This window comes from Piliocolobus tephrosceles, chromosome 14 (genome assembly GCF_002776525.5).
Source record: "Piliocolobus tephrosceles isolate RC106 chromosome 14, ASM277652v3, whole genome shotgun sequence".
In the NCBI taxonomy this organism is placed as follows: domain Eukaryota; kingdom Metazoa; phylum Chordata; class Mammalia; order Primates; family Cercopithecidae; genus Piliocolobus; species Piliocolobus tephrosceles.
Genome location: NC_045447.1, coordinates 76,529,805 through 76,547,435, shown reverse-complemented (window position 1 = coordinate 76,547,435; position 17,631 = coordinate 76,529,805). Strand labels below are relative to the sequence as shown.

The 17,631-nt window shown below is 39.4% G+C and overlaps 1 protein-coding gene across 4 annotated transcripts in view; it reads right to left on the bottom strand.

The window, feature by feature from the left end:
- Nucleotides 1-17,631, bottom strand: part of ERMP1 (endoplasmic reticulum metallopeptidase 1) — a 78,772-nt gene that overhangs the window by 21,163 nt on the left and 39,978 nt on the right. Inside the window, exons 14-16 of one of the 4 annotated variants that reach the window (XR_002731811.2) lie at nt 7,346-7,509; nt 6,977-7,224; nt 4,292-4,443 (exon numbers count right to left, since the gene is read on the bottom strand). Coding sequence is in view for 1 of the 4 variants with exons in the window: in XM_023213166.2 (XP_023068934.1) it covers nt 7,060-7,224; nt 7,346-7,509 (329 nt within the window). In the remaining 3 variants the exon portion in view is untranslated. Of the gene's footprint in view, nt 1-3,804; nt 4,444-4,505; nt 7,225-7,345; nt 7,510-17,631 lie in introns of those variants that run through there. The other 3 variants (XR_002731809.1, XR_002731810.2, XM_023213166.2) reach the window with 3 other exon arrangements.

The window sequence follows — 17,631 nt, the reverse complement described above, 5'->3', positions numbered from 1 at the left end:
GCCAGATTGCCTCTCTAGATTCCCTCCTCTCTGGGCATGGCAACTCTGAAAAAAGGCAGCAGTCCCAGTCAGGGACTAACAGATAAAACCCCTACCTCCCTGGGACACAGCACTTTGGGGAAAGGGCAGTTCTGGGCACAGCTTCAGCAGACTTAAACGTCCCTGCCTGGCAGCTCTAAAGAGAGCAGTGGATCTCCCAGTACAGCATGTGAGCTCTGCTAAAGGACAGACTGACTCCTCAAGTTGGTCCTCCCAGTAGGGGCCAACAGACACCTCATGCAGGAGAGCTCTAGCTGGCATCTGGTGGGTCCCCCTGTGGGACAAAGCTTCCAGAGGAAGGAACAGGCAGCAATCTTTGCTGTTCTGCAGCCTTCGCCAGTCTGCAGCAGAGGGCCTGAATGTAAGGAGGAAAACTACCAAACAAAAATGAATAGTATCAACATCAACAAAAAGGACGTCCAGTCAAGAGATCCCAGCTGAAGGTCACCAACTTCAAAGACCAAAGGTAGGTAGATAAATCCACAAAGATAGGGAGAAACCAGCACAAAAAGGCTGAAAATTCCAAAAAGCAGATCACCTCTTCTCCTCCGAAGGATGACAACTCCTCGCCAACAAGGGAACAGAACTGGACAGAAAATGAGTTTGACGAATTGACAGAAGTAAACTTCAGAAGGTGGATAATAACAAACTCCTCCAAGCTAAAGGAGCATGTTCTAACCCAATGGAAGGAAGCTAAGAACCTTGAACAAAGGTTAGACGAATTGCTAACTAGAACAACCAGTTTAGAGAAGAATATAAATGACCTGATGGAGCTGAAAAACACAGCACGAGAACTTCATGAAGCATACACATGTATCAATAGCTGAATTGATATCAGAGACTGAAGATCAACTCAATGAAATAAAGCAAGAAGACAAGATTAGAGAAAAAAGAGTGAAAAGAAACAAAGCCTCCAAGAAATACGGGACTACGTGAAAAGGCCAAATCTACGTTTGAATGGTGTACCTGAAAGCAACAAGGAGAATGGAACCAAGTTGGAAAACACTCTTCAGGATATTATCCAGGAGAACTTCCCCAACCTAGCAAGGCAGGCCAACATTCAATTCAGGAAATACAGAGAACACTGCAAAGACACTCCTCAAGTAGAGCAACCCCAAGACACATAATTGTCAAATTCACCAAGGTTGAAATGAAGGAAAAAATATTAGGCAGAGAGAAAGGTTGGGTTACCCACAAAGGGAAGCCCATCAGACTAACAGCAGATCTCTTGGCAGAAATTCTACAAGCCCGAAGAGAGTGGGGGCCCATATTCAACATTCTTAAAGAATTTTCAACCCAGAATTTCATATCCAGCCAAACCAAGCTTCCATAAGCAAAGGAGAAATAAAGTCCTTTACAGACAAGCAAATGCTGAGAGATTTGTCACCACCAGGCCTGCCTTACAAGAGCTACTGAGGGAAGCACTAAACATGGAAACGAACAACTGGTACCACCACTGCAAAAACATACCAAATTGTAAAGGTCATCAAGAGTATGAAGAAACTGCATCAACTAATGGGCAAAATAATCATAATGACAGGATCAAATTCACACATAACAATATTCACCTTAAATGTAAACGGACTAATGCCCCAATTAAAAGACACATATTGGCAAATTGGATAGAGAGCCAAGACTCATCAGTGTGCTGTATTCAGGAGACGCATCTCACATGCAAAGACACACACAGGCTCAAAATAAAGGGATGTAGGAATATTTACCAAGAAAATGGAAAGCAAAAATAAAAACGAGTTGCAATCCTAGTTTCTGATAAAACAGACTTTAAACAAAGATCAAAAGGGATAAAGCAAGGCGTTACATAATGGTAAAGTGATCAATGCAACAAGAAGAGCTAACTATCCTAAATATATATATACCCAAAACAGGAGCACCCAGATTTATAAAGTTCTTAGAGACCTACAAAGAGACTTAGATTCCCACACAATAATGGTGGGAGACTTTAACACCCCCTGCAAACATTAGATCAACATGATTGTATATTTAGAAAACCCTACAGTCTCAGACCAAAATCTCCTTAAGCTGATAAGCAACTTCAGCAAAGCCTCAGGATACAAAATCAATGTGCAAAAATCACAAGCATTCCTATACACCAAAGACAGCCAAATTATGAGTGAACTCCCATTCACAACTGCCACTAAGACAATAAAATACCTAGGAATACAACTTGCAAGGGATGTGAAGGACCTCTTCAAGGAGAACTACAAACCACTGCTCAAGGAAATGAGGGGATACCCACAAATGGAAAAACATTCCATGCTCATGGATAGGAAGAATCAGTATGGTGAAAATGGCCATACTGCCCAAAGTAATTTGTAAATTCAATGCTATCTCCATCAAGCTACCATTGACTTTCTTCACAGAATTGGAAATAACTACTTTAAATTTCATATGGAACCAAAAAAGAGCCCACATAGCCAAGACAATCCTAATAAAAAGAACAAAGCCAGAGGCATCACGCTACCTGACTTCAAACTATACTAGAAGGCCACAGTAACAAAAACAGCATGGTAATGGTACCAAAACAGAGATATAGACCAATGGAACAGAACAAAGGCCTCAGAAATAATACCACACATCTGCAACCATCTGATCTTTGACAAACCTGACAAAAACAAGCAATGAGGAAGGGATTCCCTATTTAATAAATAGTGTTGGGAAAACTGGCTAGCCATATGCATAAAGCTGAAACTGGATCCCTTCTTTACACCTTATACAAAAACTAAGATGGAGTAAAGTCTTACCATAAAAACCCTGAATGAAAACCTAGGCAATACCATTCAGGACATAGGCATGGGCAAAGACTTCATGACAAAACACCAAAAGCAATGGCAACAGAAGCCAAAATAGACAAATGGGATCTAATTAAAGAGCTTCTGCACAGCAGAAGAAACTAACATCAGAGTGAACAGGCAACCTAAAGAATGGTCGAGAAAATTTTTGCAATCTATCCATTTGACAAAGGGCTAATATCCAAAATTTACAAAGAACTTAAACTTACAAGAAAAAAAAAGCCCCATCAAAAAGTGGGCAAAGGATATGAACAGACCCTTCTCAAAAGAAGACATTTATGCAGCCAACAAACATATGAAAAAAAAGCTCATCATCACTGGTCAGAGAAATGCAAATCAAAACCACAATGAGATACCATCTCACGCCAGTTAGAATGGCGATCATTAAAAAGTCAGGAAACAACAGATGCTAGAGAGGATTTGGAGAAGTAGGAACGCTTTTACACTGTTGGTGGGAGTGTAAATTAGTTCAATCATTGTAGAAGACAGTGTGGCGATTCCTCAAGGGTCTAGAACCAGAAATACCATTTGACCCAGCAATCCCATTACTGGGTATATACTCAAAGGATTATAAATCATTCTACTACAAAGACACATGCACACGTATGTTTATTGCAGCACTGTTCACAATAGCAAAGACTCAGAACCAACCCAAATGCCCATCAATGATTGACTGGATAAAGAAAATGTGGCACATATACACCACTGAATTCTATGCAGCCCTAAAAATGGATGAGTTCATGTCCTTTGCAGGGGCATGGATGAAGCTGGAAACCACCATTCTCAGCAAACTAACACAAGAACAGAGAACCAAACACTGCATGTTCTCACTCATAAGTGGGAGTTGAACAATGAGAACACCTGGACATAGGGAGGGGAACATCACACACCAGGGCCTGTCAGAGGGTGGGGGTCTAGGGGAGGGATAGCATTAGGAGAAATACCTAATGTCGATGATAGGTTGATGGGTGCAGGAAATCGCCACAGCACATGTATACATATGTAACAAACCTGCGCATTCTGCATATGTACCCCAGAACTTAAAGTATAATTTTAAAAAATTTAAAAAGTCGTAACTGCATCTTGGCTAAAAACAAAGAGCCATAACTGCATCTTGGCTTTATTGGCCCTAAAAGGAGGAGTGTTAGAAGTTGTTCAGCTGTTTCACCTTGTATTGAACTTTTCTGAAAGAATTCACTCAAAACTTAAATAATTTGCACAGATATCTTTGAACTCAAAGTTCATGCTCTATTTTGGTGAGTGGTGGTACCCTTTCCTCCTGTGGAGTTTAGAATAAACAATGGGTCACTCTGACTGAAAGGCAATTTCTTCTCGTCCTCCTACCCTTACTCCCAAATAAAAGAACGCCCTTCATCCTTTGCTATTTTTTTGATAATGGGGATGATTGAAAACTCCTACATATGCTGAAGCTCAACACTTACCTAATAATTTCTGTGAAATTCAGAAGTACCATTTCATTCTAAGAGAAAGGATTCTAACTGAAGTAAACATTTCCATGTTGAGTTCTTTGCTCACATGAGCCATCTAGGTCTTTTAACAGCAATTAAAAGGCTCTGTGGACATGGAATAACGCCTGAAAATAGGGGGATACAGAAGAACACAGATCTGTTTTTCTGTTAAAAAGATATCAACCAGTATATTAAAAAGTTTATTTCAGTAACATTATAAGGCAACAACCCTCAGTCAGCAAACCAGTGACAAGAAATTGACAAACCCTCCTTCTACAGCTTCCTGAAACAGCAGGCTGGCTTGTGGCCCCCTTGGTGGTAACATCTTAAGGAATCCTATCATGTTTGTTTATTTATGCTAAACTGTAAAAACAAACACTTCATGCGACAATCATTCTTAGGTCAAACACAAGAACGAACTACTTTGAAATCGTAATTCTTCACACTTTTTCCCTGAATATGCTGTACTGTACTACTAACATTTAAACTCTGTAGAAAATAATGCATTTGTTAGTGACTTTGTTAGAGCTTGAAAAGACCCTTTTAGAATTTAAATGATCACTTATAAAAAAATTTTAATCTCAGAATCTACTAATGTGACAGACAAACAGTATACTTAACAGTTGAGTCATAAATACTGTGTATAATTGCTTGACCATCTCTAGCATTTAAATGACTTCCCAGAAGACACAAGCCCTGAGACTAGTGAGCATCTTATTACTGACCTTGTACACCACCAAAGTTTCATAATGCTAAAGAAAACCAAAACAAAAGACAATGGTTTACACAGGAAAATAACCCAAAGGCAATACGAAAACAGTCATAATTTATTACTGATAAAGAGTAAAGGCATCCTTCCCAAAGCGGGGGGAAATCACAGGGAACACTAATTATATCAGATAAACCACAGGGATGGAAAATAGGCCCATATTTTAAAATTCATTGAGAAATCATTACTTTTTCTCCACAACTGTGATTCTATACAAGATACAAACCCTGCAAACCTTTTGTGCTATCTGATGGATAAAAGTAGCAGGAGCCAGACTCCTGAAGCACTTGAGACTGATTTCTACAAAGTCCAGGAAAAGCAATGACTCCAGTGTGCAGTGCTGATGCATGTGACAGCCTAACGTGTTATTATTCAGCTCTGGTTGCAGCCCTATCTACGTGGGCCCAGTTAGTTTTTAGGGAGTCACAGATTAGGCAGGCAATGAGGAGCATGATTTTAAAAAGCACATCATACACATTAAACAAGCAACTTCAAGGACATTTTCTCCTGCGATGCACACTTACTGTGCTCTTTCTATTCAGACAGATCCACAGACCACCTTTCAAGACCATTCCTCTCTCATTTCCTCCATCACCCAAGATAAATCTAGCTACCCTTTTTTGTTAACTGTGCCTTTTCTTTCAACTTTTTGTCCTTGTTAAAATTTGTCCAATGTTTCACATTTCCTAATGATGAAAAGAAAGCTTGCACAGTTTACCATTGATCTCACCAACCCCTTCACTGCTGGAACCAAAAAGCCATGAGAGGTACTGCTGTGATACACCTTACAAGCTACATAGCCATCTTCAAAATGAACACCACCTTTAAGTCCTCATGCTGCCACTATGCAGGATCTGAACCACCTACAGGTACAGTGGTCTCATTCCAGTATAAGCCACAACCTCAAGTCTCAGGAAAGCCAGCCTGCTGGATAGTAAGTTACTGAGAAAAACTAATCTATTCAACTGGCTGGAAAACAAAAAGGCCCAGTGCATCAATAAGATTATGCCATAAAGGATTAATCTTGTATAACACAAGACTCCTAGGAAACAAAAGAGAATAAATATTTATAAAATGCCCACTACTCCCAGCCTTCCTTCTACCCCAGAATAGCCCAGGTGGCAGCTCAGTGCTCTGAGGAAGGAAGTTAAGGTCATGTACTGGCACAAACAATATTCTGAACCAAAAGAACCTACGAAAACCAGAGGGATATGTGGCCAAATACTCCCCTTTTCAACTTGGTAAGATGGAGAGGGGTAAACAGACATGTTTCAGAGGAAAACAGGCATAGAAAACCACCTCAGGAAAGCAGCACAGCAGTGGATCTGAGTGTCCATTTGTCAGGACAGTGAGTCACAGCTCAGCACAGGGTCCAGGCCTCAGCACAGAGACACAAAGCACATCTGAGAGGCTGCCTGAAGAAACAGCTAGACAAAGGCTACAGCCTCAAGAGCGCAATGCTTCTCTTCTCTCCCAGCCCCATGGCAATCACTTCCCAGTGACCTACACAGAGTTATATTCTCAAGGGGAATCACTACCCCAGTGAATGATACTTTACCCACCATCCACGAATACAACAAATGGTTTTGGGGCTTAAATTGGAAACAACTTTTGTCTCATTAACAATGGTCTGACGGTGTACATCTTTCTTGATCCTAACAGGGCACCTCCTGAAGTGGTTTGTTGGCTTTTGTCCTTAAGGTCATATGAAATGACGTGTGTGTAGTGGCAGTACCCACATGTGCTTAAGTGCCAGAAGACTGGCATTTTCAAGTGTCAACAGGCCATGCATCATTGTGCCACAGCTAAACCCTTATAGTGCTTGGCCCTGAAAAGTGTTAACCCAGAAAGTTCTTTGAACATATGCTCATTAAAATTCATTGACTTACGTTACAAACATCCACGTAACATAGGGAGAAACCATGTCACATGGAGTATCCACTGGGCATGTACTTAGAGCTCATCCACAAGACTAAAACACAAAGAGATCGTAGGTGCACACCCAGGCAGAGGGAAATGTCCAATCTGGGAACCTTTCCTTCAGAGCATCCAGTTGAGGGGATCTCTTGTCTTCCCCAGATAGATAGTGGGCAGCAATGGCCACAGTGACCATTCCTTCAGGATGTTCTTCTGAGACCTGCCAGAGAAAATCAATTAGTTCTCCAGTTCTCGGAAGCCAGAATACTGAACCCAAGGTTCTTGCTAAATACCTCCTGGGAACCTAATCAATGAAACAAACAATGCTGGGAAATTTGCACCTGCACTTCTATCCAGAACTGCCATGCAGAAGCCTGGAGTCCATGGGAGTAAAAGACAAAGTAGTCTCCTCCTTTACTTGTGACTGGGGTGCCATTACCAAGAGACCACTGAGAAAGTGTTGACCCTTTGTGGGCTCGAACATAAAAGGACATATGGCTTGGTCCTGTAAGGTAAAAGGAAGAAAGAACAGTTAATCTTTGTAAAAGGATCAGAAAAATAACCCACAATCCAAACCAGACTTCATAAAGGTTCATGCCTGTATGACTTTAAATATACTCGCTATAAACCTAATGGAGGTTTACCAGTTTGGACACTTAGTGTGAATCAACAAGGTTAAATAATGAGGTACAGGAGAAAAGGCACAGACTCTAAATGAGAAAGCCTGTGTTAAGTTGGTCCTATCACTTAACTGCTGCATGACATCAGGAATTTAATCTATGTCACAATTTCTTCATCTATGAAATAGATTTTTTGAGGGGATTATATTAGAAAAAGCATATGAAAGTGTTGGCAAAACTGCAAAGTGCTATAACAGTACTGAATAGGATTGTCATTATGAATCGGGTTGTAATTTTCAGAGTTGATCATGTAATACCTTAAAATATGTTTTACTAGTTTTCCTGAAACTTCAAGCTAGAAAGTATCAGCTCAGTTCTGAAAACTTACTCATCACTGGGAACTTCCAAGGAAACTGATGATAGTGGCAGTCAAGCTAAAACTAAAATAGATAAAACTAAACAAAAACACACCCTCAGCCTAACTTGAAGACAGAGAATATCCACATGTGCAATAACCGTAAATTTTTAAATCTCAGGGAGCAATCTCACACACGTGTGCCCACCGTGCTTCTGCTGCAAGGCTTTGTGGCAAACGCAGACCAAGTAAGTCCACCCTAAATCTGAAAATACCACTATAGTGTCCAGTCAAAGAAAGGTTTACAGGGCAGGGACTTAAAAGTATATTACTGAAGTAACAGTCTTCAAAACCAAAACTTCTCAGGGAAAAATAAACCAAAAAAGAAGGAAGAGGCATCCTCTGGCATTTGGGTGATGAAGGTGAAAAGAAGCAAAAGAAAATTCAGGGTCTCGCAAGAAAAATCCAATCAAAAACGCTGAATGAGATATGTATTATTCATTCACACCAACGCAAACTTACTAAGGAATCTAGACTTTATTACACTGACAGAAAAGGAAGCCATTGCTAGAAATCTTACAAAACAGCACAAAAATGAGGAAGAAAAGGACAGACCCATAGTTATTACCCAAAAAAAAAAAAAAAAAAAAAATCAGAAAATTCCTCTTGGGAAAAAAAACCCAACCATGAAGCAGAAGAAAATGTTATGATCACACTCCAACTACAAATATATCCATACAAACATTTGGGCATACTTAAAACCCCACCATGAATCAGAAATTCTTACTAGAAGGAAGAATTAAAAGGACTGACTAGACTCAGAAAACAAATGGAGGAAAAAGGCAAAATTACCTTAGAAATGAAGACAATTACAAGATGCCCAACAGAATAGATTCAAAGGAAAATTTATTAACAGGCATAAAGACAGGAGAAATACTAAGAAAATTAAAATGGGAAAAAGCAAAGTAAAAAAGGTTAGCGATAGTGGTAAAAATGGAAGGCAGGTCAAAAAGAAATATTCATTTGGTACCCCAGAAGAAAACCAAACAACGAAACAGAACTAATATTTACAACTATAATCCAAGAAAGCATTCCAGAAATAAAAGGAGAGCTGAATCTACACACTGAAAGGGATTACCAGGCACCTTAGAATATTAACATAGAACAAACAACTTCAAAACATAACCTAGTAAAACATTTCAAAGAAAAAAAACACTTTAAGGTCTTCAGTAAAAAGATCAAGTAACTTACAAAAAAAATTATATTGTATCAGACTCCAAAAACAAAATATAAAATAAGGCAACAATGGAACAGCAATTTTTTAAAAAAATATTGGAAAATGTGAACCGAAGATTTTATGTCTACCAACTTGTCCTTCAACTATCAAGGTTATAGAAAACCAATTTTAGCCATATAGAAACAGAGCACTCATGAGCCCTTCTTCAGAAACAGTCTAGAGAATAAGAAACAGTCTAGAGAATAAGATTCATCCAACCAAGAGATAACTCTACAAACTTCAGCAAAAGAACTTTTTCTTGAGACGGGGTTTTGCTCTATCACCTAGGTTTGAGTGCAGTGGCGTGAACACAGCCAACTGCTCTATCACCTAGGCTGGAGTCCAGTGGCATGAACACAGCCCACTGCAGCCTTGACTTCCTTGGCTTGAGCAATCCTGTTGCCTCAGCCTCCCAAGTAGCTGGGACTACAGATGCATGCTACAAACCTGGCTTTTTTTTTTTTTTTGGTAGAAATGGGGTCTCCCCATGTTGCCCAGGCTGGTCTCAAGCTCCTGGGCTCAAGCCATCTTCCCACCTCAACCTCCCAAAGTAAGCCACCACACCTGGCCAAAAGAACTTACTATAGTGAGGATTTTAATACATCCAAATGTATTACAAAAACACTAAGGTGAAGGTATAAAACAAATGTACAAATGTTACATGCTGTAACAAAAATTGGATGGAAAATGCGAGAGAGAAAGAGGAAAATATAATAAGCATGCTGTTGTACAGGTTAATTGGTGGGAGTTAAAACAATACCTTTATGTATTTATTTATTTTTTTCTGAGACGGAGTCTCGCTCTGTGGCCCAGGCTGGAGTGCAGGGGCGCAATTTCAGCTCACTGCAACCTCTGCCTCCCAGGTTCAAGTAAAATAATAGAGAATTAAAACAAATATAAACATTCATAAATGCCAGAAAATAAATGTTTTAAAGAGCATAGAAGACACCTCATAGAAAAAAGGAACATAACAAATAAAGCAACATATGTAATTATAAAATATTGTGACAACTGAGGCCAAATGTATGAGTAATAAAAATTAATGTAAATAAACCTAACTTACCCACTAAAAGAAAAAAAATTTCAACTTGGCTTACAAAGCCAAGCCCAATCACATACTGTGTTTCCTGAATACAGAGAGATTCAGAAAGGGTAAACGAAGGTATGAACAAAGGTATTTCAGGCAAGTGGAAATTGTTTAAAAGTCCTATCTTATTTCTGAAAAAATAGAATTCAAGGCAAAAGCATTAAATATAAAAGGGGTACATTTTAATACTAAAAGTCACAATTCACAATGAAGACATAAAAATTGTGAATATCTATGCATCAGATAACACAGCAACCACTTTATAAAGAAAACTACAGGAGTCGTATAGAAGATATATACATATAAACACAAAAATAAGAAACTCCAATATTCCATTCAGTACAAGACACGTCAATCGAGCAAAAAATAAGGATGATACAGGAAGACTTAAAATGACCAAGAGGTAGATCACGTGGATGTATACAGGTTGAGTATTCCTTATTTGAAATGCTTGAGACCAGAAGTGTTTCAGATTTTGGAATACTTGCATTACCCTACAGGTATCATGCAGGCCTTTTTGGCATTTTAAACAATATCTTTACACAACAGAACAGAGAATAAGCAAAAAAAAAAAAAAAGTGTGTAATGCACATAGGTCTGAGGTTCATGTGAGGTATTATGAGAAACCTGCCATTGGCATATGCAGCCTACACACATACCATTTTATTACTCTTTACAGGCATGCTTGCATGGAGAATCCAGGTGTATGAGGAATGTATGTCACAGTTGAAAGGGGCTGGAAAGGTTTTCTTCCCCCAGGGATGCTGAATAACTGTGTTGTGTGCCTATGTTTTGACTATGACCTGTCATATGAGGTCAGATGTGGAAATTTTCTTTTCCTTTTTTTTTTTTTTTTTTTTTTTTTTGAGACATGGTCTCACTCTGTCACCGAGGCTGGGATGCAGTGGTGCAATTATGGCTCACTGCAGTCTCCAATTCCTGGACTCAAGCAGTCCTCCCTCCTGGGTAGCTAGGACTACAGGTGTGAGCTATTATACCTGGCTAATGTTTTAATGTTTTGTAGAGACAAGGTCTGACTATGTTGCCCAGGCTGGTCCCAAACTCCTGGCCCCAAGTGATTCTTCTGCCCTGGCCTTCCCAAATGTGGGGATTACAGGTATGAGCCACCACAGCTGGCAGAATTTTCCTTTTGTGGCATCAAGCATCAAGTTGGTGCTCAGAAAGTTTTGGATTTCAGATTTTTGGATGAGGGTGCTCAATCTGTATATATCAAAACTTTATGTACTGATAATACGAAATATACCTTCTCAAGTGAGCATCAAACACTTACAAAATCGAGTACTAGAGGTCACACAAGAAATATGGGAAAGTTATATAAAATTAGAAATAAATGACATTGATCACAATTCAATAAAACGGAATTGTTGAAATTAACAATAAAACAGCTTTCCTCTGGAATTAAAGACTCTTCCATGAAAGAGGAAGTACAAACTGAAATGACAGAATTTTTTTAAAACAGGAAGTACTAGATACATGCAAAACAGTAATAAGAAGAAAATTCATAGCAATAAATTTTGGGGGGTGTTAGATGCAATGGCTAATGCCTGTAATCTTAACACTTTAGGAGGCCAAGGCAGGAGGATCACTTGAGGGCAATATAGCGAGACACCATCTCTAGATAAAGTTTTTTTAAAAATTTGCCAGGAGTGGTGACACACACCTGTAGTCCCAGCCACTCCAGAGGCTGAGATAGGAGGATCATTTGGAGCCCATGAGTTTGATGCTGCAGTGAGCCATGATCACATCACTGCACTCCAGTCTGAGTGACCAGGGAGATTCCAAATCAAAAATATCTGTCTTTTTTCAGTAAAATAAATTTTTAAAAGTGACTTGCGTCAAAAAGAACAACAAAGTAACCAAAAGAAAGCAAAGATGAAAGCAAGAATCAATGAAATACAGAACAAAAACAGACCTAATTTTTAAAAATAGAAGTTTTTTTCCCTAAATTAACAAAATAAGACAATTGCTAGCTAAATCAAGAAAGGAGCAGTGGGGAAAGAGAGCAAAACAGAGAAAACACAAATATACAAAAAGATAAATAAAAAGAAAAATAATCTAAACAATAAATTTATAAAATCACATGACTATTTTGCAGGCCTCTATACTAATAAATTTGAAAACCCAGAAGAAATCAGTACTTTTCTAGGAAAATATAGATTACCAAAACTGAGCACATTAAAGATATCAAGTTTAAACAGACCAGTTTCCCTAGAAAAAATTAAGGAACTGCCCCCCATAAAAGCACCAGGCCCTGATGGCGTTCACAGAGGAATTCAAGGCAACTTCCCAACCAAATAGCTCCAATGCTCCATAAACTGTTCCAAGGTATTGAAAATGAAGGAAAACTAATTGTTCTTATAAAGTATTAATATAATAAAGAGTACAAAGAAAAAAGCAGACCAGTATCACTCATGAATATTAATGCACAATTTCCCAGTAACATCAAACAGAATCCAACATCACATTAATAAAATAATAGGCCATAAAAAAGACACAATGAAGAAAATTCCTATCACTGCCTTCATAGATACTCAAAAAGCCTTTCTCAAAATTAAACACTCATTTCTTGTTTTTCACAAGATGACAGCTGATGAATGCTTGCTGAAAATGATTTTTAAAAGTATGTACCTTAGTCCTAAGACCAGGATCTTAAATATGAAGAAAACACTGGAGACCTTGGCACTAATATCAAAAACAAGACAAGGATGCTCACTATATCCGTAACTTCAACACTGTGCTAGAATTTATTAGCCAACTGGACAATCAATTAGAGGCATAAAAATTGGTAGAAAAGAAATAAAACTGTATTTGCAGATGATATGCAGCAGTCAATAAACCACAGCTGAGATCTATTTTTGTATGGGCCTCAGACTAGGAATGGTTTTTACATTTTTAATGGGTGGTAAACAAAGAAAAAAAAAAAGGAAAAACAAAAGAATGTGACCGAGGCAAGGCCTAAATTATTTACCTGGATGATATGGTTTGCCTGTGTCCCCACCCAAATCTCCTCTTGAATTGTAACTCCCACAATTCCCACGTGTGGTGAGAGGAACCCAGGAATCTTGGGGGCACATCTTTCTCATGCTGTTCTCATGATAGTGAATTAGTCTCACAAGATCTGATGGTTTTAAAAACGGTAGTTTCCCTGCACAAGCTCTCTTTGCCTGCTGCCATCCATGTAAGACATGACTTGCTCCTCCTTGCCTTTCACCTTCTGCCATGATTGTAAGGCTTCCCCAGCCACGTGGAACTGTAAGTCCAATAAACCTCTTTCTTTTGTAAATTGCCCAGTCTCAGGTATGTCTTTATCAGCAACATGTAAACAGACTAATACAGTAAACTGGTACCAGTAGAGTGGGGTGCTGCTGAAAAGGTACCCAAAAATGTGGGAGCAACTTTGGAACTGGGTAAAAGGCAGAGGCTGTAACAGTTGTGGAGGGCTCAGAAGAAGAGGAAAATGTGGGAAAGTCTGGAACGTCCTAGAGACTTGTTGAATGGCTGTGACCAACATAGTGATAATGATAATGATATGGAAAATAAAGTCCAGGCTGAGGTGGTCTTGGATAGAAATGAGGAACTTCTTGGGAACTAGAGCAAAGGTAACTCTTCTTATGTTTTAGCAAAGAGACTGGCGGCATTTTGCCCCACCCTAGATATATGTGGAACTCTGAACTCAATTGAGAGAGATGATTTAGGGTAGCTGGTGGAAGGAATTTCTAAGCAGCAAAGCACTCAAGAGGTGACTTGGGTGCTGTTAAAGGCAGTTTTATAAGGGAAGCAGAGCACAAAATTCTGAAAATTTGCAGCCTGACAATGCAATAGAAAAGAAAACCCCATTTTCTGAGGAGAAATTCAAGCCAGCTGCAGAAATTTGCATAAGTAACAAGGAGCCAAATTTTAATCCCCAAGACAATAGGGAAAACGTCTCCAGGGCATGTCAGAGGTCTTCACAGCAGCCCCTCCCATCACTGGTCCAGAGGCCTAGGAGGAAAAAGTGGTTTCATGGGCTATGCCCAGGGTCTCCATGCTGTGTGCAGCCTAGTGACTTAGTGCCCTGCATCTCAACCACTTCAGCCATGGCTGAAAGGGACCAACGCAGAGCTCAGGACGTGGCTTCAAAGGGTGCAACCCTCAAGCCTTGGCAGCTTCCACATGGTGTTGAGCCTGTGAGCACAGAGAAGTCAAAAACTGGGGTTTGGGAACCTCTGCCTAGATTTCAGAAGATGTTGGAAACACCTGGATGCCCAGGCAGAAGTGTGTGCAGGGGTGGGGACTTCATGGAGAACTTCTGTTAGGGCAGTGTGGAAGGGAAATGTGGGGTTGGAGCCCCCACACAGAGTCCCTACTGGGGCACTGCCTAGTGGAGCTGCAAGAAGAGGGCTACTATCCTCCAGACCCCAGGATAGTGGATCCACTGACAGCTTGCACTATGCTCCTGGAAAAGCCACAGACAGTCAACGCCAGTCAGTGAAGGCAGCTGGGGTGAGACTGTACCTGCAAAGCCACAGGGATGGAGCTGCCCAAGACCATGGAAACCCACCTCTTGCATCCGTGTGACTTGGATGTGAAACATGGAATCAAAGGAGATCATTTTGGAACTTTAAGATTTGACTGCCCTGCTGGATTTCAGACTTGCATGAGGCCTGTAGCCCCTTTGTTTTGGCCAATTTCTCTCATTTGGAATGGCTGTATTTACCCAATGCCTGTACCCCCTTGTATCTAGGAAGTAACTAACTTGCTTTTGATTTTACAGGCTCATAGGCAGAAGGGACTTGCTTTGTCTCAGATGAGACTTTGGACTGTGGACTTTTAATGCTAAAATGAGTTAAGACCTTAGGGGACTGTTGGGAAGGCACAGCTGATTTTGAAATGTGAGGACATGAGATTTGGGAAGGGCCGGGGTGGAATGATATGGTTTGGCTGCATCCCCACCCAAATTTCATCTTGAATTGTAACTCCCACAATTTCCACATATGGTGGGAGGAACACAGTGGGAGGTGGTTGAATTTTGAGGGCAGGTCTTTCCTGTGCTGTTCTTGTGATAGTGAATGAGTCTCACAAGATCTGATGGTTTTAAAAACGGGATCTTCCCTGCACAAGCTCTCTTTGCCTGCTGCCATCCATATAAGATGTGACTTGCTCCTCCTTGCTTTCCACCTTCCACCATGATCTGAGGCCACCCCAGCCACATGGAACTGTAAGTCCAATAAACCTCTTTCTTTTGTAAATTGTCCAGTCTCGGGTATGTCTTTATGAGCAGCATAAAAACAGACTGGCCATTTAGAGAAAAAGTTTGTGAACCCCTGGTATATCTGGAGAACCCAAGGATATCAATGGTTAAACTAACTCAAAAAATACAAGATTCAGTTAGGTAGTAGGATATAAAATTGACATGTAGAAATCAACTGCCTTCACACATACAAAAAATAATCAGAGGATATAATGGTAGAGAGATGCCCTCAATTATAAACAGCAACACAATCTAGATGAGAAAAACCTCTCAGACAGGGTTTTGCTCTGTCGCCCAGCCTGGAGTATGGTAGCACAATCATAGCTCACTGCAACCTCAAATTCTGTGCCCAAGTGATTCTCCTACCTCAGCCTCCCAAATAGCTGGGACTACAGGTGTGCACAAGCACTCTTAATTTTTTTCTTTTTTTGTAGAGATAGAGTCTCACTATATTGCCTAGGCTGGTCCCAGGCTCAAGCAATCTGCCTACCTCAGCCTCCCAAAGTGCTGGGACTATAGGGGGAAAACCCCTGAAAGACATAAAAATAGATTTGAACAAACGAAATGTCATTCCCAGGTCACTGATAGGATGACTCAACATTGTATCAGTTCTCCTGAAGGTAATTTATAAATTTATTATGATACTCCAAAAATACCAATAAGCAATAAGCTTTATATTAGAATTGGGTAAGTTATTACTGATGTTCATATGAAAAAGAAAATAGTAAGGAAGATAAACAAAAACAGCAAGGAAAATACTGAAAAACAAAAACTACAAAGGAGCTTAATGCTTTCAATCATGAAAATACTATAAAGCTTCTATAATTAAAAGTGTAATAACTAGTGTACAAATAGACCTACACACACATAGTCAAATGATTTCTGATAAGGGCACCAAAGCAATTCAATGGTAAAAGTATTTTCAAAAAATGGTGCTAGGAACACTTGATATCCATAAAGGAAAAAAAGAGCCTTGACCCCTACACCTCAGACCATACACAAAAATTAATTCAAGGTGGATCACAGCCCTAAACATAAAAGCTAAAGCTGTAAAGCTTCTAGGAGGAAACGTGAGAATCTATGTTTGTGACCACTAGGTAGGCAATGATTTTTTTTTTTTTAATGTACAATACAGTGGTTTTTAATATATTCACAGAGTTCTGTAACCATCATCACAATCAATTTTACATTTTTATCACACTCCCCCCAAAATCCCCATACTCATTAGCAGTCACTCACCATCTTCCTACAATCCCCCCACCCAGCCCCTGGCAAAAATTAATCTGCTTTCTGTGTGTAGATTTGCCTATTCTAGCTTGTATTGTTCTTGATCTTAGAGGAAAACCTTTCAGTTTATTTTTAACATTGGGTATTATGTTAGCTGTAGGTTTGTCATATATGATCTTTATTATGTTGAGGTGCCTATACCTTTTAATAGCTTCCAGAGCATTTTATCATGTTGAATTTTTTCAAATACATTTTCTGCAACTATTGAGAGGATAATATGCTTTTTATTAATTCTGTTAATGTGGTGTATCACATTTATTAGTTTGCAAATTTTAAACCATCCTGGCTTCCCAGGGATAAATCCCACTTGGTCATAGTATGTAATAATTTAAATGTGCTATTGATTTTAATTTGCAAGTGTTTTGTGGATGATTTTGGCACCTATGTTCATCAGGGTTATTGATCTGTAATTTTCTTAACTTGTTTTGTCTTTGTGTGGTTTTGGTATCATGGTTGTGCTGGCCTCACAAAATGAGTTTGGAAGTGTTCCTTCTTACCCTACATCTTAATCCATCAGCAAATAGCACTGATTTAAATTTGTCCACTTCTCACCATATCCAGTGCTGTAACTCTAATCTAAGGTACAATTTCTCATTTGTGTTATTGTCACTAGTATCTAACTTACCTCTCTGCTTTCATTCTTGACCCACAGTCTATTCTCAACACATTATGAATTGTCATTCTTTAAAAAGTTAAGTTATTAAAAAATCAGGAAACAACAGGTGTTGGAGAGGATGTGGAGAAATAGGAA